The following is a 22805-nucleotide window of genomic DNA, read 5'->3' on the forward strand; positions in this document are numbered from 1 at the left end:
ATTGGCAAATGTCCAGATTGATGAATGAAGCACCCGACATCCAAAGACTGATGGTCACTGGTAAAAATACATATTGTAATAAGCTTAGGTATATGTATGTACAGTCAAACCTGCTTTAGTGACCACCTGTCTACAAAGACCACATATTTTGTTTCCCTTGAAAATGGTTTCTCATTGAAACATGTACGTAAGGAACCTGTACACAAAGACCACCTGCCTATATGGGTGGTCTTTATAGACAGGTTTGACTGTATATCCTTCAGATGGTATAGGATGTCTTGATGTACCTTTGGGGATCTTGTCCTTGTGTGTACCCACTACTATGACTGGACAGGATGGCGCTAAGGCCTGGATGGTCAGTAACCATGGACGTAGGGTGGTTATCTCATCGGGTCCTTTGCTGATGTCATAAACAACCTGAAATTATAGAAATAGAATATAGTTTTAACCCATTGCCAGCAGGGACCGGGTGGCTCCTGTATTTAGTCTATGGGAATGAGAGAATTTGGTAGTCAATGGGTTAAAAATGTAAATACGTATTTAAAGGTAAAGACTAGTATTGGAAACGCCCCAATTTCAAAAAATGAAATGGAAGCTCTCATTACCAATCATGTGAAAGAATATGTTTTGACTAATACATGATGATAAAAAATTGCCGGGAAACCGCCTACTAGTTCATATATTTGGTAAATTTGTTTCTCTCATGGTCTGTGAGAGATATAGGGTAGTCCCATATACATCTTTCTGTGTATAGTGCTTGTAACTTTACAAAGAATGGGCCAAATTTCTTATCATTTTGATGATTCCAGAACCTTGCAGATGCTAGATGCTAGATGATCAACCTTTTCTGATCGATTCCACAACGTTTCTTTCACAATGCAATCGCATGACCATAACTGGTCTTTACCTTTAATCTAACTGCATGCTGGCCGCTGCTAAAAGCAAGAAATATCATCACTGCATATATATGGGGGGGGGGGTGTTTACAAAGGTAATTTATTTACATGGCTGGCTTTTATTTCAAAGTGCATGATCTACTGTGGTAAATGAAGCCTTTCAACAGTTATTTATCAATAACAGTGGCATCTTAGAAGCAACAACAAAATAAACATCCAATAATTGAAAAGCTAAACTGCAACCGAAACAAAACTAGCTTCCCCCCAAAAAAACTACTACACTGTATCAACAGCACCAAACATATGCACTAAATAATATCCATCGCTATCACCATCATCAACAATGAGTACCATTAAACCCACTACATCTATCCACACCAGTATCTCAACCAACCAACATCAAATCTAAAATAATACAAAATAGCCATTATTGATGAAGAGTTTGACTTAATTACCAGGAAGAGAGCTCTACCAGTCAAGAAGCAGGGATGAGTGCTGTAGAAATCCTCTTGACCTGCAAAGTCCCATGTACTCAGACAGAAGTCCTTCTTCCGTATCTGGATGCTGAGGGAAATGAAGAACAAAGAATGGAAAATATGTGCTAATAACTCAAGAGAGGAAGATTGTTTTGGAAGTATATGGGACATTGTCAATTTTCATGTACTCCTGCAGATGCTGTTCCTTTCGGTAAGCCATCTGTACATTTATACATATGTGAAGAAGGAGGATATCTTCAAAAGGGTAGGATGCTAAATAGATCATACCTCAAATAACTATCTATGTAAAAACTATCGGTCCACAATATCATAATTTCAACATGCCTCATCAGACAATCAAAAACTTGTTAATCCATTGACTAGTGGATTCTCTCATTACCATAACCTTAATACAGGGACCATCCGATACATGTAGGCAACTGGTTAATAAATAAGCTGACTCTCGCTGAGAACTTTTGATAGTCTGATGTAGTGATTCACAGCCTCTCCAAATACATGATCAATCAAAACGATTAGAAATGCTGTAATTTTTTCTTATACTTACACCCATTCCTTGACGACAACCCCAACTGTGGCGATGTTGTCACCCTTCTTATCAAATTTCTGTCCCTGCATTCTGGACAAGAGGGTGGATTTTCCGCGGCCTCCATAGCCCACTACCATCAGCTTCATACGATTGTATGCTTCAGACTGTAAAGAAAAAGGTGAGGACATTTCTGAATCTTCATACCACAGGGAAAACAAGTTATCTGATCAAAGAGACAGTTTAGAGCAACCTTTGAATTTAAAGGAGATTTGTTCAAGAAAGTACATATTATGAAGTATGAGCAATGTTATGATGCAATAGAATCCATTGGATAACACTGACTCTAACAAATGGTACTTTCAGACTGTAATGACAGTTTAACTTGCAAAGTACCATTTCAAAAAGATACAATAACAGAAAATCTACTTCAATTAATTCTAGTGGTTTTAAGCTTCAGGTTTGAAGGTAAAAACAGGCAGGAAAAGAAAGGGTAGATAATTGACAGTTTTGTGGACTTAATAACTGTATACTTGTTTACCATTACATTTAAATCAGCATAAAAAAAACGGGGCAGATATGAGCCAGCAAGAAAGACCGATAGAACAGATTACAAGACCCATAAAAACATTTCTTTAGAGTGAACATGCAAATAACAAGTCACCTTGTATAGCCTACCACCAATACAATTCTTCTTGCATGGTGATACAATAAAACAACTAAAAGTGAGTAGTTACTAGTAGATGAAAGCAATATATTCTCACCCTTTTGTACTTCTGGTTGAGGAAACCAATGATGTCTTTGGTTCTACCTTTGAGTATGGCTGGGTCCAAGTCTAGCTTGAGTCCATCCAATGGGAACTAATTTTAAACAATACAAAACTTATTTTCAAAAAAATCTGCAAATTGGAATGAGCGACACTGAGATTGAACGATTCTCAAGCATTAGAAGAAAGTAAGCTATATGTTTAGAATACAAAGCATTTAATTTCAATTTCATATTTATACATTGGTAGATATGTAATTGGAACTTTGCTTCAATCACATAGTTGATCGACTATGTCATAGGTGGATGAAAGAACTTGATTAGAACTGAAATCTTTCAGTCCCAACGGTGACACAATGAAGTTCATCTTAGTCTGACTAGAGGAATTTGAAACAGAATTTAAATGAACAATGAGATGCCACAAGTTAGCGGCAGTTCAGGAAATTGTAATTCTTAATGCTGGTGCTCACAGCCTGTAATTCCATCTATCCAAGTCACATCTGGGATCCGTTTCACAAAGCCTTTTTTCAATGACAAATGACAAATATCAGTGACAAATCTGCTGATAACCAATCAGAAGCAGGGATTTCAGTAGCTTAAAACAACAACTGTCATTTGTCACTGATGACAAGTTTTGTGAAACACCCCCCTGATTATTACTAAGGTGACAATTATTTCAATGAATTTCCTTAGATAATCAGAATATACACTATGACTTGTAAATTAGACATAGACGAGAGAAGAAGTTATATACATACCTCCCAGAGCTTGTTGAGTTGACCGAGTTCATCAGGGATGGTGGTGATGGACCTGTTATGGCTCAGGTCAAGGGATGCAAGTAGGGTCAACTGACCTAGTTCCTTGGGCACCTGGTATTAAAGCAATATGGCAAAATGGATTAGCTGGATTGAAAGAGAGAGAGAGGGAGAAGGAGAGGGAGAGAGAGAGAGAGAGAGGAGAAAGAGAGAGAGACAAATGGATACAGAGAGAGACAGACAGACAGACATAGAGACAGACAGACAGAGAGATAGAGAGAGATAGAGAGAAAGAGAGAGAGAAAGAGAGAGAGAGAGAGAGGGGGGTTAAAGAGGGCAGTAATGTGAAGAATGAGAGGTAGAAATTGCAAAAAGGTGAGGCAAGGAGCCTGATTCTCAGGAAAATTATCATTACAATATTTCAAAAATCGACTATTATCATGAGAGACACTTCTTTAAAATTGTACATTCTGATTCATCAAACAGATTATCATGCATTATGATCGATAACAATAACTTACACTAAATCAACTCTAGCTCATTGCCTACTCAGCTATTGAAGTGTGTAAATATCATAACAAATTTTTGCATGAGCTTCTGAAAGCATCCTACAGACGTTCCTGTGAAAGAATTAGAGAGTGTGTAACTGGTTTATTCCCCTGCACTAAATTTGATATATGAATATCTTTATAATGATAAGAACAATTACAATTACCTTAGTAAGTTTGTTGTGGCTTAAGATAAGTCTCTCCAGCTTTGACCAGCTCTTTAGGTTATCTCCAAGTGTCAGCTGCAGTCATAAGTGAAGATAAATGGAAAGAAAGAGGGAACAAATATATTGTTAGGACCTATATCAGCAAGTAAAATACACATGTACTTGTAGATGTTGACAAAACAAAGGATCAAGAAATTATGTAAATAAACATTACACCATCAAAAAATTACATGTTAATGAAACGGCTTATAATTGAAAACTAAACATGGTGCTCACTCTAAGATTGTAATCAACCATCCAATAGCTTCAGAAGCATGTTGACACATTAAAATTCATTTTATTTGTAAATGTACCACTGCAGCAGTTGTCTATTCATCAGAGTGAGAAATGTGGATGGATTAATTATTGAAACTAAGCATACTGCTAGGAATCTGGAGTGCAATGATAATATTCATTTCTTTAAATAAACAAAGATTGCAAAATGGTTCATGTCATTGATTTTCATAGAAATGGAAGTAAATGGGTACCCGGTAGGAAGAAATTCCTTGAATGCTTTAGTGCCTTATTATGGCGGCTCAGCTACAGCCGGGGTTATAATATGATACCCTGTACTAAGCGCAGTAGAGTTTATTCATATAGTAGCTGCACTATATAAATTGACCTTGTATTATTTTGATTATTATTATTTCAATTTACGTAGAAAACAAAAATTGTACCTTCTTGATCTTGTTCCGTGACAAGATGACTTCCCTCAGTGTTTGACTCTTCCATTCTGATGGAGGGGGGATGTCGATGATACCATTATCACTCAGATCAATATCTCGCAGTCTGGAAATGGAAGAAGACTAACACATTAAAATAACAGCTTTGTAAAACACATACTGGTACTTTTTTCTTTTTGATCTTTCAAATCTGGATCTCACCTCATTTTCGAGAAATGTATTTGTAAGAAATCATTGAACTTTTCATTTAAAATATGAAGTTTGAATACTCATTAAATCTTAACCTTTGTCTTAGAACCATGTGATGTCTGAAAAGAAACAAATTAAAAAATAAAACAATATGTCTTTCTTTTTCAGTCACCACTGTTACCCATAAAGACAACGATATGACATGTTTAGGCCAATATTTATAATGGTTATCAAGGAACATAAACGATGTGTAGTGTAAGTCTCATTTAAGTTGTTAAATAGAAAAAGTTACATGAATGCAACTTAATCTCTAACATATGTACAAAATGCAACATTTTCATATAAGAAGATCAAGGAGGTGTAAAAAAAATGTTTAGTTTTTACTCACAATGGAAGATGGAGAACAAATTTTGGAATGAAGGGGTGCTCCGGAAGACTGAGCTGATTTTTGGCTAGCTTCAGAATCTTCAATTTGCGCAAGATGTTGTCCAGGTCTCCAGGAAGGGAGTCTGTAAAAGAATACAGCAGATGTCTGATGATTTATCAAATACAGTGAAACCTGTCTATAAAGACCACCCAAGGGAGACGAGAATAGTGGTCCTCATAGGCAGGTGGTCTTTTCGTAAAGCTTCCCTTAGTACATGTTTCAATGAGAAACCATTTTCCAGGGAAACAAAAAATGTGGTCTTTGTAGACAGGTGGTCTTTTTATACAGGTTGTTACTTAAGCAGGTTTCACTGTGATTGATTTGAAATAAAAGCTTATAGTCTAGAAAACTGGCATACATAATAAATGCAAGAATAAATGGGAAAATTTACCAAAGTATTATCATTTATACTTTCTTTATCCCAGAACTTAAAGCAAGACTGTTGTTGACTACTTTGACATTCTCATCTGAATAATAAAGACATGCATGCATCATGTCTGTTCATATCAGGCAAGTTGTTTAGAAACATGCCATTTCCTCTACAGTCTACTTCTAATGCCAGTAAAATCAGAGGCAATACAAAACAAATTCACGCACTATTATATGCGTATGTTCTTACTGCTACCGATGTAGTTCATGTCAGGCATACCTAAAGCAAGCTTTAGTGTGTTTTTGAAAAGCCTCATGGGCGTTTTTGAACTATAAGAATCTTTACCTGTATTCTTAGCTTTGTAATGTTTATCTCTATGCAGCCAAGATCAAAGGGGTCAATAAGTCTCCCCCTTCTGACCTGTAAGATCAGCAAAACAATCCAGCCTTTGAAGCCCCACTCTACTTCTTGTAGCTACTTGCTCCCTTTATATAGAAAAACAATGCCTAATCGGTGACCATTAGTCCCCCATGATCCTTTTTCTTCTGTTAATTGAGAGCTGAGTTGATGAGATAGCCACCTGTCAGTGACCATGCGGGGAGGTTTAATCCCTCCTGGTCAAACATGTGCAGTGAGGCTTTAAAGGGATTACAAAATTAAAATAGAATTTGAAACGATCCGTAAACTTGCCCACTCACCGATCTGATTGTTTGATGCACACAGCTGCTCTAGTGCGTCACATCCATGAAGGAAGACAGGGGTCAAGGTGGTCAGTTTGTTGTTGGACAAGTCCAGAATCTTCAGCAGTTGCAGGGCGAGAGGTTTGTCAGGGATGGTCTCGATCTTGTTGCTGCAATAATGAAACAAAACAATTTTGAATTAATGGACATCGATGAAAGAAAATCAAAAAGGCCATTTCAGTTTTACTTACTTACCTACAAATCCTTATATGTGATTTTATAACTGGTCAGCTATTTCCATTGATATACTACAAAGTTAAAGTCTAACTATATTTTCTATGTCTGTGATATGAGCATTAATGTATTGGTACGGGAATGAATATCTTGGTACATACAACAAATATCTGCGACTAAATCCTGATTGTCAGAAATTCCATGATATTTACGACGAAGTCAAGATTAGTATTCTTGCAAAAGAGGAGAGTTACCTGGCTAATGAGAGTCTCTGAAGAGAAGGCACAAACATACTAAGCCATGATGGAAAGCGGACTGTGGCATTGTAGGATAGATCCAACTCGACAAGCTTGAAGGCAGTGTCTCCAGGTCTGGTCTTGTTGAGATCCTTGATCTAGGATAAACATCAGGGCCCGTATTCAATTCAATATTCAAATACAAAATTTAATCTATTAATTTTAAGATATTTGGCTAAGATAAAATACTTAGCTAATTTTGGTATTCCTTTCAATTTCTTGGCTAATTATTTTACCCTAAATTTAAGACAGCTCCCTACCAGACTTAAGCCAATTATTTGGAGACCTTGAATGGCACTGGCAGGCATATAGTTTTCTTACGCAGTACTATAACCTACGCACAATCATATTAGCGCGCATTTATTGCGACGCGATAATTGCTCATTATTTTTTATTGACCGTGTGATGTCACAATGCTTATCAGTAAATATTTTACTTAGATTTTGTATCAGGTAAGTAAAAGTCTAACATGTGATTTGAATACGAGATAAGTAAATTTCTTAGCTTTTACCCATTTAATTAGTAATTTTTTTTACTTATTCTAAGTATTGAATTGAATACTGGCCCTGAACCATAAGGACTTGTAATAGGATACAACAAAGGTCCAGTATCTATCATCAATTTATTAGTTCATTAAGCAAGCATTCATGAAAGCATACTAACTATAGTCCATGTTTAACTCCAAACTAACCAGGAAGATTTAGTCCACTGAATTATAGAGTGCCCAATATCAACATCGTCATTATGTGGAAAATACCATGATTCTCTGACTAAATGAACAAGCAAAAATCTTGTCACTACAAAATTCGTTTCTGATTATCATTTCATTACTTGATAAACGTTGTTACAAAATGACAGCTATTGATAGTCAAAATTAGAAGATCCATTTAGTTCCAATTAAAACATATGCCATCTTATTCGCTGATAATATCATCTAATACTTATATATTAAAAAACAAAAACTTACAATTGGAATTCCAGTGAAATAGGTGAATATCAAAATCAGAGTGGGATAATATCCATTTTGTTTGTTTGTTTTATTTCTGTATAAAAACAGACATCATGCATTCAGTAAAACAATACAAATAGAATTATGAAATACAAGATAAAATAAACGGCTGGATAAGCCCATATTCAGCGGTATCGTTCCATGGGGACCAGACTAAAATACTATATCATATATACATATCTTTTTATTTTATATCTGTATCACTTGTTATAAAATATTCACAAAGAAATATAATATTCTATAGAATATGAAATAACTAGTAACAGGAGGAAATTAGGAAGCCATTTCCATTGCATACTCACTTGGTTGTGAGAGAGGTCTAGTAGAGTTAGCTTGCTGAGGCTGAGTAGATGGGTGGGTAGCTCTGTGATACCATTAGATCTTAGGTTCAGTTCCTGTAGCTCAGGCATGTACTATATCAAATTAAGAATCAAATGTGCATTGAATATTTGATTTACAAGCTATCAAATTCATAAGATTATCTATTTCACATTTGAGATTAAATTGCAGGCATATAGACTGATGAAGAGATGAATAAACATTAACAGAGGATGGATAGAAAATTGCAAATTGGCAAGTAGTTCCTAATATTGAAGTATTTAACCCAATTTATCTAAAGTTTAAGATAATCACTTTTTCTTAGGGTTAATTAATTACAAACACCTTGCTACAAAATAATAAACCATTCTCACTTTTGCTGTCACTCACTCCAGTTCCTCATGCCATTTATAACCTAGTTAAGATCAAAGAAATTGAAAATAGGTAAATCAATGGAATAATCACTCACATCGGTCAATTCTTTGGGAAACTCAGTCAGACCGTTGTCACTGAGGTCAAGCTTTTCAAGGAACCTAAACTCCTGTAGCAGCCTGTGAGGAGCTCTGGACAGCGGGGTCAGGTCAGAGACGTTGTTTGCAGAGAGGTCGACAAACTTGATACAGATATCTGGTCCTTCCGGCAGATCATGCATGTTAGAGGGTGCTGTCAGGGATCGCCTCTTCTGACGCTGTGGCGTGTTACGGTACATTCCTGCGAAAACAATTACAACAATATCTCATTTGTTAATACAGTTTGATTCTGGTATAAAAGAAATGTACAGAGAGCAAAACCTATCTCGTATAATGATGAACAAAAATAATGACCGTTTCTAATTTAGCTTTACCGTATATAAGTACACATAGTACCAAAAAAATATATACCTGTAAAATACCATTTAATACGAAGGTTACTAACCCATTGTATACAATGTCATTCTGGTATAACAAACTTTTTTGAGAAACCAACATAATGACATAAATGTGACATATTTGGCATAATATAAGTACACATAATGTACCAAAGGAAAACTATGCCCCCCCCCCCTTAATACATAATCCTAGATCCACCACCGTTAATAATCCAACCATTGTATCAAACAGTGGCAGCACATCCAGTCAATACTTGATTACTTCATCAGGAACTTACGCTGCGGTCTCTGGACACCAATCTGGGACACCACATCGGGAATGCTAGAAGAAACCATGCCAGCATCTGAGAAATCATCAGCAGTACTGCTATCACTCACAGCATACTCAGAGGAAATACCTGTGTAAGGAATCGTAAATATCCTGTTATTTCATTTGCTTCTAGTCATCCAATATAACATTGTCCTAACGTTCATAACATCAAGGAGTTTTGAGAAACCCTTAAATTGCATACTATCATACTATTACTGATTTCTTGTAAACATTTGTTGTAGATTTCGGTCAAAATCCAGTTATGCATGAATAAAAAGAGGCAAATGGTTCCAAGAAACTCTAGATTATCTTTTCAATTATAAATTTTCAATAACCTTATAGAAACAGATCTTGTATATGAAATACAATTTTTTTTGCCGCTCATCTGGTGGTCGTTTTTTTTTAAAGTTGCGAGGTTACACCATACTGATGTTTTTAAAAAATACACAAATTTATGACTAAACTAGATGGAATTTTGACTGCGCGCAGTCGAAAATGATGCCTCCGCCATAGAGCAATTTAAACAAGTTCAAGTTCAAGTTTGACCTACGTGCTCCAAAATCTAATCAGATTGTCTTCCTATGGTGATACACACTATCATTAAGTTTGAAGTTTAAATCTCCAGTGGTTCTTGAGATATTATGATAACAATCTCAATGTATGGAATTTCATAAGTTGACCTCTGTGACCCTTGACCTTTGACCTACGTGCTCCAAAATCTAATCAGATCGTCTTCCTATGGTGATACATACTATCCTTAAGTTTGAAGTTTTTACATCTCCAGTGGTTCTTGAGATATCATGATAACAATCTCAATGTATGGAATTTCATAAGTTGACCTCTATGACCCTTGACCTTTGACCTACGTGCTCGAAAATGTAATCAGATTGTTTTCCTATAGTGATACACACTATCACTAAGTTTGAAGTTTAAATCTCCAGTGGTTCTTGAGATATCATGATAACAATCTCAATGTATGGAATTTCATAAGTTGACCTCTGTGACCCTTGACCTTTGACATACGTGCTCCAAAATCTAATCAGATCGTCTTCCTATGGTGATACATACTATCCTTAAGTTTGAAGTTTAAATCTCAAATGGTTCTTGAGATATCGCGCTAACAAACTCAATACAAGGAATTTCATAAGTTGACCTCTGTGACCTGTGACCTTTGACCTACGTACTCCAAAATCTAATCAGATCGTCTTCCTATGGTGATAAATACTATTCCCGAGTCTTAAGTTTAAATCTTAAATGGTTCTTGAGATATTGTGATAACGGTCAAACGGGACGGACGTACGGACGGACAACCCGAAAACATGATGCCTCCGGCACCACCTTCGGTGGCGGAGGCATAAAAAAACAGGATTTGATATCACTTACCTCCTCCAAACTGAAACTGAAACGTTTTCCCAGGAGGGTTTCCAGACAGTCGTCTCTCATCCTGACTACTTACATCAAGGTTCTAAAATGAGATGTTAAAATGCTCCATTGTAAATCTAATTCAAAAATGAAATCGATATTTTCAGAATCTTGAAAGGTATTTACTTGCTTTGGCCAGAAGAAACGAAAATCAGTTATAACACGTCTTTGATGCATACCATACTTTAGGAAAAAAAGTAATTATCATCCAAATTCTTGCGTATAATTTTTTATTTAAGGATATCCAAATTTCTCCCAAACAGAGAGAACAAGAAATAAATTGCCCTAGACTGATTGTCATGACGACCATTTGATTAATACCACTTTCTTTTAAGAGACTAACACGTCCCAAGCCATCATTACAGATAGAAACTGAACAGAGGTGGGTAAGGTGCTCTCAGCCGTTACTGAATGTATCTCAGACAACTTGAAGACAATAAAGCTTTGTATTACACAACCTGCTTCAACTCCTTCCACCCCTAACACCCTAGGAATGGCAAGGCTCTTTGCTGCTTCAAATGAAACAATAGAGAAGATTGAATATTAATGAGTACCTACCTGAACCGATACACTCTCATCAGCAAGATACATACTGGAGCTATCAGCTGTGGAAACAGTAGATATAATACTTTCTCTCTTTTTCAGTTCTGGTCTGGACGGCAGGATGGCAAGGGATGACTCAGATTCTGATAGCTCTATACTGCTGCCAAGATCTGTACATTGGAGTTAGTTAGAGAAAGGGGGAGGGAGGGAGGGAGAGAGAGAGAGAGAGAGAGAGAGAGGGGGGGGGTTAAATCTAATTAGTCATCAGATAAAAGTCACCTACAAATACCAGTAGACACTGATTTTTTGTCTCTCAAATTTGCATGTGTTTCAGTTCTTTAAACATAAAAGTAAAATCATTATTGTGATTCTTTCTGTGATTCGTAGATTTAAAAAAAAACAGGTAAAATACACTGTAGTTATCAGGATGTCATCAGGATATTGTTGCAGATCAAGTATTTAGTTCAAAACTGGACCTTACAAATAGGCATTTCCACTTGAGTATAGTTTTGATAAATTTAAAGATTTTATACTTTCAATATACATGTGCACTACATGTAGATATAATGATTGGATTATCAGGGGTTTCAATTCATTGATTTTTTCTTTCCATTTCAAGGCCATGAGTTACTATAAGCTTTTCTGTTTGAGAGCTCCAGGCAACATTGAAGTATCGGATGTGAGCAGTGGAATACTTACTCTGTTCCATATGCATCACCCATCTTGGATCATCCATTAGGATTGGGAGCTGGGCGCTACTCAAAGATTTCTTACGCAGACGGCTGGCTTTAGGGGGAAGCTCAGAACCGGAGCTGAATCGCTTTCTTCTGGCTGTTTCAGCTAAATCTAGGTCATGAAGAATACATTCATACATTGTATGTGAACATACAGACATAAAATTAGCAGATAGATCATACTATATCATATCTGAATCGAGTGATACACCAATATAAGACTATTCCAAAAATAAAGGTAAAGCCTTGGCAAGGTTCCAATCATTAACACCAATGGCAAAAAGGCAAATGTCAGGGAGAATAAGACTCTTATATAAATAGCAAAGCATTGTTCTGCAAGAAATTCCAACACCAGTCTAATTCCACCACAAGTCCAACCTTGGACCCAAAACAAAAATAAACTAACCCTCAATCTAACCTTTGACCTAATCAGAACCCAAACAGTAGCTCTACATCTTTGACCGAACTAGATGCATCTATGTCTGCTCGCAGTCGAAGATGATGCCTCTGTCATAGAGCAATTTTACAAACCAAAACAAAAGAAAATTTTAAAATTCAATATCCTGATTACAAAAAAAATGTGCATACATAATGAGCCCTGTGACCTTTGACATTTAACCTCGTGACCCCAAAATCAAATCAGTTCATTGGCTTTGCAAGATACATACATGACCCAAGTTTGGCGGGAATCCATCAATGGGTTCTAATGATAGTGTAATCACAAGTATTTTTGCATACATAATGAGACCTGTGACCTTTGACCTTGGATCTTGTGACTCCAAAATCGAATCAGTTCATTGGCTCTGCAAGCGACATACATGACCCAAGTTTGGCGAGAATCCATCAGTTGGTTTTTGAGATAACGCGATCAGGAGAAAGAGACGGACGGACTTACGGACGGACAACCCAAAAACATAATGCCTCCGTTACAACTAACCCTCAATCTAACCTCCAACCTAATCAGAACCCAAACAGTACCTCTATATATTTGACAAAATAAAATCCAGATCAAATTTGAGATCACCCACCTGTCTCATCAACAGGCTCAAAGAACGAGGAAACGGAGGCAGAACGCGCACTATTCTTCTTCAGAGTCTCCACCAGCAGTGGAGACTTTCTTCCGTCTGGTATCGGAGAGCGCCTCCCATTCAGCCCCTGTGACGATCGAGCCTCCGAAGGGGGGAGCCTCCCCAAGGAAGGTTGATCCCTCCAGTAGTCTCCCATCTCATCGTCGGTGTCACTGGTAGCGGCTGTGGCACCGATGGGGATGGTGAGGGGACGGAGATGGGATCGAGGGGTGGAGGTGAACCGTGAGGGCATCAGAGTGGCGGTGCTTCCACCTTGGTCACTGTCTGAATGGTTAATGTAGTACGCATGGGTTTTTAGTATCTCATCATCATCTGAGATATTTATGAATTAATTTATTTATGTTCACAATTTCATAATTCTTTGGAGTTAACATCACATGAATAAGAATATAGTATAACAAATCATTTTTCCATTCTACAATCCATTTGAATTGACCTCACATGAAAAAGAATATAACAATTTTTTATCAAAGACAAGTTGCAACTATCATACAGTTTACAAAATGAACACACAAAGGTGATGAAACATAAGCATAGAGCTTGAATCGTTACAACACCTTTTAAATATATAATATACGAAAAACTAAAGGGTTTTGAACTATTTAAACTGTTTACAAAGAACAAGAAGATAAAAAGAAGATAAAAAAAAAAGAAGAAAAAAAAAAAAGTATATTGCTAAGTCTAGTAAAACGTCTTAAAGATCATAAGATAATTAAATTTATGTTCATGGTAACTGATATGTAGAATTATATATATATCTAAGTAATATCTTACATCTGTGAAATGATAATACATTTGAGTTCTCTTTTAAATGAGTTTGGTGATTTTATATTCGGAATATCATAACATACAGACTATATTGATAATTTCCTACTCAGTCATGCATATGTTTGAAGTTGAAATCTATTAGAACTTAATTTTTTGATAAATAAATGAATATTTAAGCCTTCTTAGATCTAATCTCAATACAATATGAATAAAATTTGCAAAACAATATGTAAAAAATGTCCTGTGTAGACAATGGCCCATTAATAATATTTTGAACCCAAAGTAACTGTGAAATTTCCTTGCATGACATACATTTATTTCCTACAAATAAATATATTAAAGAAATTCAAGGAGTAGATGCAGGACATGGGCTTCTTCTTCTTCACTTTTCTTTTTAAGAGGCAAGGCTGGCATAGTAAACTGACCTTTCTTATCCAGGAATGGGAGGGGGGTGGTTAATGAATGATATAGATATGGGATATATATGTATACATAGAGTACCTTCAAGAAGTTGTGATGAGAAAAGTTCTTCAGGGATAGTTACAGCAGTGCAATCTACGCTGGCTATATTTGGATGGGTGCATTTTAGGAGAAGGAAAAAGGCAGTCAGTGAAAGAGAGATAGAAAAAGAAACAATGGTTGCCTGTATAAATATATACTTTGGGAATAAATAAGTGTCAATACCATGGCAAAGTGTTATTTCATGAATATGCATATTAAGGAATAGATTAGACCAATTGCATGCTACATATATAGGTACAACAAGCTAATTACTTTAAGCAGAAGAGAATATCATGTGGGAAAGATATATTCACAGAAAAGTTAGAAACAAATAGACATATAAGTTTAGTGATGTGATATATATAGTGTATGCTAAATATATGTACCGGTATATCACTTGGGTGTGTATTACACAGAAAGATTTTGTGACATTTAGTTAAAATCCATTTATACATTAATGTGAACATTTTAATTTGCCTTTACATGTATGTCATCAGTGATAAAGTATCAAACCACATAACCATCAAAATGTGTCCACACAATTTGGTCCTGGGAAATTCTTTTTATGTAATTGGTAGCACAACTTTTAGCATCTTACTTTTAACCAGTAACACTTAAATTATGACTCATGTTATATATTCCAGATATCTTTCACCTACGAAGGCATGTAACGCCATGAGTTCTCTTTTTTCTATGAATAATAAATTAATCATTAAGTAGTGCACTGTTCAAATCCGTACACCAAAATAGCATAATTAGGAGATTCCAGATGCATATAAATATCCATTGCCTATTTACTGCATGTGACTGAGAATAAAGTAGTACAATGCTATATCTTGTGATCTACAGATCATTATTAGCACCGTACCTCGACGAAGAAAACCTTGCAATTTGGCAGATTCTGCATCCCACCTTGGCGGATTAATGTCACTTGCTGAATAGGAAAACATACATACACTCATGAACAATTACAGAAACACGCTCCAAATGTATGTATGTATTAATAACCAGTACAAAGAAGTTTGAGAAGGTCAAAAATATGACACAATGGCAAGAGATAAAAAGGTTGCATTCACTGATTTCAATGGTTTTGCCTCTTTTCTTGCAACTTATTGAAAAGGGAACATTTTTTTTTCAGTTTCATGTAATAGTATGATAAGAATCTGAAAATTTGGGTAGAAATGTTTCTTTCAGAAATTGAAGCATTTGATAGAATGGTGATAGAGAAATAAAAATTCTTAAGATATATTGTTTTCCTTATTTCCTTTTTTATCTTTTGCTCATGATAAAGTATATAACTTTTTATCTGATAGAGAAAGATTTTCAGGAATAAAAACAAAACATGAACATTTCATTACTAGTTGATAGTAGGGGGTGAAAACTATTAGTTGTCACATGAAATGCACCACAAAAAGAAGGAAATGATAGAAAATTTATTTATTCAGTTGTAAAGTCAAACAAATTTAGTTCGGAAGCTCATGTAATGCTTCACATTTGCATCATAAGAGGAAAAAATGATAGAAATTGTATTAATCCATTATTAATTACTCAAATTCCTTATAAACATTTCCAAGGCTAAATACACCTGAATGAATAATCAATAAATACACCAAATAGTTACTGTTGTTATGGATGCAATTTATGTATCAAAATGGAGTTACCTCTCCTCTCCAACAGACTCGGTTGTGAGATATCAGTCATTGAGTTTGGTCGAGACCTGCTTGCTGCCGAAATGATTACTAATTGATAAGAGGGGGTGAAAATTTTCAACTTTGGTGAGTGGTGAGTGAGAGAAATAGAAATCTGGGACCCGTTTCACAAATCCTTTTTTCAATGACAAATGACAAAAATCAGTGACCAATCTGCTGATAACCAATCAGAAGCAAGGATTTCACTAGCTTATAATATAAACTGTCATTTGTCACTGATGACAAGTTTTGTGAAATGTGGCCCTGTTCTTCTAAGTGCATTTTGGTTAGAATGATAAGTTGTGGAATATTAGAGAGGGGTCTACTGTGAACATACACTAGACAGAACATTCCATACCAATACAAATCACTTTCAAATTGTCTATGTTTGCAACAAGTGCACTCCCTACTGACCTAAAAAATTACCGGTACATGACTTCCCTTCCTGCACACTACAGCAAGTACTGATTTATTCATATGATGATTTAGACTTCCAGGTAAAAATATATAAAGCAACAACAAAAAATTATGTGATATTTGTGCTCTTACTGCGATATCTGAGAGTGACAAAATGACATGGTGTACATCTTCCCAACTTAAATTTGGAAAGCCTCTAAATTTTGTTCCAAACAATTGTTTGACAAGTGCTGTGATTCTGCTATTGCATCCTAAAAATGGGGCTAAAAAAGAAATTATGAATTATACTTCAACCGATGCTTCGTAAAAGTTTAATACCGTATTAAAGAAACTGGTTAAATCACACATTATCAGGACGTGCAATTCAATGGTTAGTATGAATGAAGGTGTCCTGGGTTCTATGTGTATGTGTAGGTTTTAATACCAAACATCAAACAAGGATGGTTAAAATAATTAATCAAACATTAGTTACCAGATTAAGCATGGAGGGGGTGGATAATAAAAGGAAAGATTCAAATATTGGTAATGAGATTTAGTTTACAGCATATAACAATGGTGTGATCAAAAGGAAATCAATTTAAAAAAGGTTAGTCACTAAACGGACTGTGCATGTATTTTTCAAACATTATAAAGAGGGAAGGGCAGAGGGGTTGGGGTGGAGGGGGGGGGGGGGTAATAAAAGAAATCATTTATATATTTGTTACCAGAGGGAGGGGGCTGCTGCATTTCACTGACTACCCTTCTGACAGGGATAGGATGCTGGGTACGAGGCCCACCGGGGGTACGAGGCCCACCAGGGCTGAGTGGTAGAGGTAGTGATGCGGTTGAGATGGTCCACTTTAGCATCTTGGTGATGTCATGCTTGGCCATATGCTCCTGCAGCTTGACGCGCTGCTGCCTGGTCTCTGCCTTCATCAGGATCTTGCTGGCGATGAACGAGCTGTTACCACTGTCCGTCTCGTTAAGGCCAGAAACTGCAAACATTGACAAGCATGAAACTGCATACTAGTACAGATTGGGGTGTTTCAAAAAGATCCTAAGTCCAACTTAACTCTACGTTAGACTTAAAAATTATGGAGAGCCATGTGTAACCTTAAAATAAAATATATTCAAAAGTAAAAATTTCAAGTATTTTAGACTTTTCATAAATTCCACATCAAGAACTTGAAATCTCCCATGATAATACAAATTATGAATGATTTGAATCAACATTTTATGCCTTTTAAAATAACTTTAACAAAATATTTTCAAAGATGCTACGGTTTTTCATAATTGTTAAAGGTAATACAAAGTTTTTGAATATTTTGAAAATTTGGTGGATAATGATTCTTTACAATTTTGATATATTTGGATGCCCCGGTGGATGTTTTATAAGCACTAGAAAATTTAGCCCCTAAAACAATTCTGCTTTCAAGAAAAAATGAATATAAAAATTTAAAGGTGCTCCCTGTAAATTTTGATCAATTTTAAATAGCGCCTACGGCCGTACTATGGTAGTTGCGACCATGAAAATCTCAGAATATGCAGTTATGATATATAATTTCCCAATGAGAATAGCCAATCGGTCAAATTTAGTCAAGAAACATTGTTTTATAGCTAAATTAATATATTGACCTTGCGAGGGAGCTATACAACATAAGGAGTTTATTATTTACAATTTCATAACTTTAGACTCAATTTCAACCGGGACAACGATCACTGAATATTGTAGGATCGCATATGCTTCCAAAATGTTCATTTGAACCAAATTCGTGACCCCATACCAAAACTTTGTATTACCTTTAAGTCCACCTAATGATCTTTGTGAAACACCCCCCCCCCCCCCCCCCCCCAGATTGGGGTACATGACTTCATTCAAAAGGATAATGCATGATGTGTAAGGACTATAATAGTTATTCAAATTAACTATGTTGAGAAAAAGCAACAACATTGTAGTTACATGTATAGGATGATACAGAAAACTTTCATTGGTTGGAGTAATCATAAGTTTTAAGCTTCAACCAACCTCAAAATATAATAGGCAAGATGTGATATCGAACTTTTGTGATTCATGGAACTATACTGAAATCATTTTTTTTTAAGAGACCAGATTTTCTTTGTCCAATATTATTAGATTAATACTACAAATATTTCAAGTAAAATTCCAATGTAGTATATGGCTCTTATATTGACAGTAAACAATGAAACGTTCTACTGCGAATGAAGATTTTGAGTTTCTACTCACCATTTGGGCTGTCAGGGTCTGGTGGTTCTTCATCTAAGAAGACTTTGTACAGCCATTCTGGGTTCAGTCTCGCTAGTCCAAGACTACTCCAGGTCAATGACCCAGCTGGAAAGAAAACAGATTTGTGAAATAGTGATAGTGGTGGTTATTTTACCCGACAGCTAAGAAAGCAATAAATGCTTGTTAATAAGCAACCAGAAGACAGACGGCTTTAGGTCCTCTCTGAGGAACCTGGTAATGAATGTTTTGGAGTAAAATCTTCATGGAAGTCTGTGCAACTAGAAGGAATATTTATCTCGTGTTTATTATCCCTTTTTGATTTCATACCAGAATATTCAATCAGAAGGTTTATCCCATTCTGGCTTTGTGATACAGTTAATTATGAAGTGTCTACATTCCTGAAGATTATTTTTACCAAAACTAAGTTTTCAATTAAAAGTGCAGATCCTTCCTTACTTTTCTTTGCAAAGTTTTATCTGAAATAATCCCAAACCTTATCGGCCCGAATTCACAAAGGAGGTTTGTCAACAAACCTAGGTTTATGTGCGTCATATGACACGTTTTGACGCGTTTTTACAAACCTAGGCCATCATGATTGGGCCTTTAATTTGGGGTCATTATGGCAAGATCATTGTGTACGTATATACTATCAAAGGCAAATAGTGATACTTTCCATAGCCTTTATCTATCATCCCCTATACATAGTTTTAGGTATCAAGATCAAAATTAGAAAGTTTCTACACAAAATTGTAGTAAATAGTATACCTTGTCTATCGCAACCCATCTGATAGAGGAGCAAGCCAATGATGTGATGCTGTTTCAGTTTTAAGCAACGGCTGAGGGGAGTGTGCAAGTCACTGATTCCCTGTGAAATTAACGACATCTAATATAAGGTATCACCTTCAATGATATTAGAGGCATCCACTATAACGTATCAACTCCAATGATATTAGAGGCATCCACTATAAGGTATCAACTCCAATAATATTAGAGGCATCCATTATAAGGTATCACCTCCAATTATATTAGAGGCATCCATTATAAGGTATCACCTCCAATGATATTAGAGACATCCACTATAAGGTATCACCTCCAATGATATTAGAGGCATCCACTATAAGGTATCACCTCCAATGATATTAGAGGCATCCATTATAAGGTATCACCTCCAATGATATTAGAGGCATCCAAGGTTTTGTTTCATATTTCAAAATGTTAGCACATTAAATGAATAATCACAACATGAATATCAAAGTCAGGTATGCCATTACAGGGACATGTACCACTCTTACTTTAAACATTGAAATCTGAACATTCAGCTCCTACAGTATACCACATATTATACATTCTTAAAGAGAAATCTAGTTACTAAACCTCCCTTCTAAATATACATGTACAACTATAAATAGTTTATAGACATACCCTAGATATAGCCTACATGTTTTAATGAATGCTTTCTATTTCAGTTAAACCATTCTTACATCTTATGCCTGTAATGTCTAATTTCACACACAGTAATTATACTAGATTACATATTTATAAATAGAAACAAGAAAATGCCATGCCTCATGACTTAGCTACTTATAGTATTAGATTTCCTTTAATTCATAGGGTCTAACAATGAAGAACTTATGGTTCTAGAATATTTATAACCTTAAAAACATCAAATTCTAATTTTTGCAAGACAAAAAGAAATCTCACCTGTTTGAGTAGTTGTTTGACCATGTCTACATTGTTATTCTCACATGCAAAGCACATAGGTGTCTCATAGCCTTCACCTGTGTTGACATCAGCACCTAGCTCAACTAGAACCTCTACTCCCTACAGAAAATAAAACAAAGTTATTGAGCCGTGAGCCGGTCAGAGGTCAACCGATAGGCATGATGAAGACTCTTCACTGAAAAATTAAGCATAATTTGCTGCTTTTCTGCCTTATTTGCAACTTGGATAAATACCACTCCATGTACTACAGGTACATCTAATCAGACCCAAGCCATTAATTGCTATGTACTTCACATTGTGCTTTTTTCTTGCAGTGTAGGCCCCGTACACATCGCTTACCATGTATTTGTGCCACTTAAAGGTAATACAAAGTTTTGGGAAATTTTGGAAATTGGGTGGATAATGATTCTTTACAATTTTGATATATTTGGATGCCCCTGTGGATGTATTATAAGCACTAGAAAATTTAGCCCCTAAAACAATTCCGCTTTCGAGAAAAAATTGAATATACAAATTTACTGCGACCATGAAAAACTCAGAATATGTAGTTTTGATATATAATTTCCAAACAGGAATAGCTCTTCGGTCAATTTTAGTCAAGAAACATTGTTTTATAGCTTGATTAATATCTTGAACTTGAGAGGGAGCTTTACAACATAAAGAGTTTATTATTTACAATTTCATAACTTTAGACTCGCTTTCAAATGCGACAACGATCACTGAATATTGTAGGATCGCATATGCTTCCAATATGTTCATTTGAACCAAATTCATGACCCCATACCAAAACTTTGTATTACCTTTATTATATTTATATATACATACACCTTATCAAAAACATTAGCCAGTTGAGCCGTTGTTAAGTCATAACATTCCATGCTCTCTCTGAAAATTAAAGGTAAGATTATCTCTGACCTACAATCAATATTAAACTAAGTGGTAATAGAGAATTGTTCTTTCATCTTGCTTACCTTCATGAGATTTTCCTTGCAAGCCCACAGCAGCATCTGATCTGTGAACTCCCACTTGCAGCAAAGAATATACAGACACTCACAAACCAGGTTTACAAGAGCTGTACAGAAAAGAGATAAAAACAATAAGATAACACAATTATTGGATTGGATCTGCATAAGATCAGAAGCCAAAAGTTTAAGACAGTAAAGCACAAAACGAGCCAATCAAATAGAAATAGAGAGAGAGAGAGAGGGGGGGGGGGAGGGAATGAAAAAAAAGTGATACTAGCAAGCAAGTACTGATACAATTTTAGTGGGCAAAAGGCACTTTAATACTTTACAACCCATTCCCATTTTGCTGAAAAATGCTGAAACAACAAACAAAACTAATCTCAATATGCAAATCTTGAGGTGAAATATATTTATAGGCCTATAATAATGAGCAGGGCCCTGTACAGTCAAACCCGCTTTAATGACCACCTGTCTACAAAGACCACCTGTCTACAAAGGCCACATATGTTGTTTCCCTTGAAAATGGTTTCTCATTGAATCATGTACTAAGGGAACCTGTCTACAAAGACCACCTGTCTACAAAGGCCACTTTTTATGTTTCCCTCGGGTGGTCGCTATAGACAGGTTTGACTGTATTACAAAGAGTTGATATCAATCGCAATTGTGATTGATATCAATCACAACTATGTACATAAGAGATGGGAGACTGCAAACTTGTGATTGATTTAGGGACTTGATATTGATTCGGATCAATATCAACTCTTTGTAAGACGGGGCCCTGACTTCATTAACCCAATACGTGGCCTGCAAGTTCAGACCACTCAATCAAACAAGAGATAATACATTCAAATTAAAACTATGCTTACTATCATCGTCTTTGTAAGCCTCTAGAATGTGGAAGAGCTCTTCATGGGCGTTGTAGTTGACCAGTGTCTTTGTGACTTCCTGCGAGATGTCGGCTAGGAACTGCATGGCAACACAACTCTACAGGAACAAACATATGAGCAATGATTTACCACATGAAAGTATCATACAACATGCAAGTTGATGTAAGAGGTTTTTCAAACTGCTATTTGATATTGATATGCAGCAAGTAAGTATATGAAGTAGATCAAAAACCAATGGACCTATGAATTGAATTCCTATTCAAGGGACTTGG

General features: G+C 35.8%; 1 protein-coding gene across 5 annotated transcripts in view; it reads right to left on the bottom strand.

The window, feature by feature from the left end:
• LOC581823 (leucine-rich repeat serine/threonine-protein kinase 2) overlaps positions 1–22805 on the bottom strand; it is an 87881-nt gene that overhangs the window by 38326 nt on the left and 26750 nt on the right. For 2 of the 5 annotated variants that reach the window (XM_030973038.1, XM_030973040.1), the window contains exons 18-43: positions 22513–22630; positions 21653–21753; positions 20661–20780; positions 19725–19824; positions 18960–19064; positions 17440–17709; positions 16292–16369; positions 15499–15564; positions 14631–14693; positions 13302–13625; positions 12239–12385; positions 11555–11709; positions 10958–11039; positions 9543–9662; positions 8866–9107; positions 8381–8491; positions 7028–7167; positions 6558–6709; positions 5451–5571; positions 4868–4979; positions 4152–4226; positions 3440–3550; positions 2681–2776; positions 1938–2083; positions 1352–1460; positions 288–417 (exon numbers count right to left, since the gene is read on the bottom strand). In XM_030973038.1, the coding sequence (XP_030828898.1) occupies positions 288–417; positions 1352–1460; positions 1938–2083; positions 2681–2776; positions 3440–3550; positions 4152–4226; positions 4868–4979; positions 5451–5571; positions 6558–6709; positions 7028–7167; positions 8381–8491; positions 8866–9107; positions 9543–9662; positions 10958–11039; positions 11555–11709; positions 12239–12385; positions 13302–13625; positions 14631–14693; positions 15499–15564; positions 16292–16369; positions 17440–17709; positions 18960–19064; positions 19725–19824; positions 20661–20780; positions 21653–21753; positions 22513–22630 (3394 nt within the window). The remainder of the gene's footprint in view (positions 1–287; positions 418–1351; positions 1461–1937; positions 2084–2680; positions 2777–3439; positions 3551–4151; positions 4227–4867; positions 4980–5450; positions 5572–6557; positions 6710–7027; positions 7168–8380; positions 8492–8865; positions 9108–9542; positions 9663–10957; positions 11040–11554; positions 11710–12238; positions 12386–13301; positions 13626–14630; positions 14694–15498; positions 15565–16291; positions 16370–17439; positions 17710–18959; positions 19065–19724; positions 19825–20660; positions 20781–21652; positions 21754–22512; positions 22631–22805) is intronic. The other 3 variants (XM_030973036.1, XM_030973037.1, XM_030973039.1) reach the window with 3 other exon arrangements.

The sequence above is a fragment of the Strongylocentrotus purpuratus genome, unplaced genomic scaffold (assembly GCF_000002235.5).
Source record: "Strongylocentrotus purpuratus isolate Spur 01 unplaced genomic scaffold, Spur_5.0 spur5_scaffold_6, whole genome shotgun sequence".
NCBI lineage: Eukaryota > Metazoa > Echinodermata > Echinoidea > Camarodonta > Strongylocentrotidae > Strongylocentrotus > Strongylocentrotus purpuratus.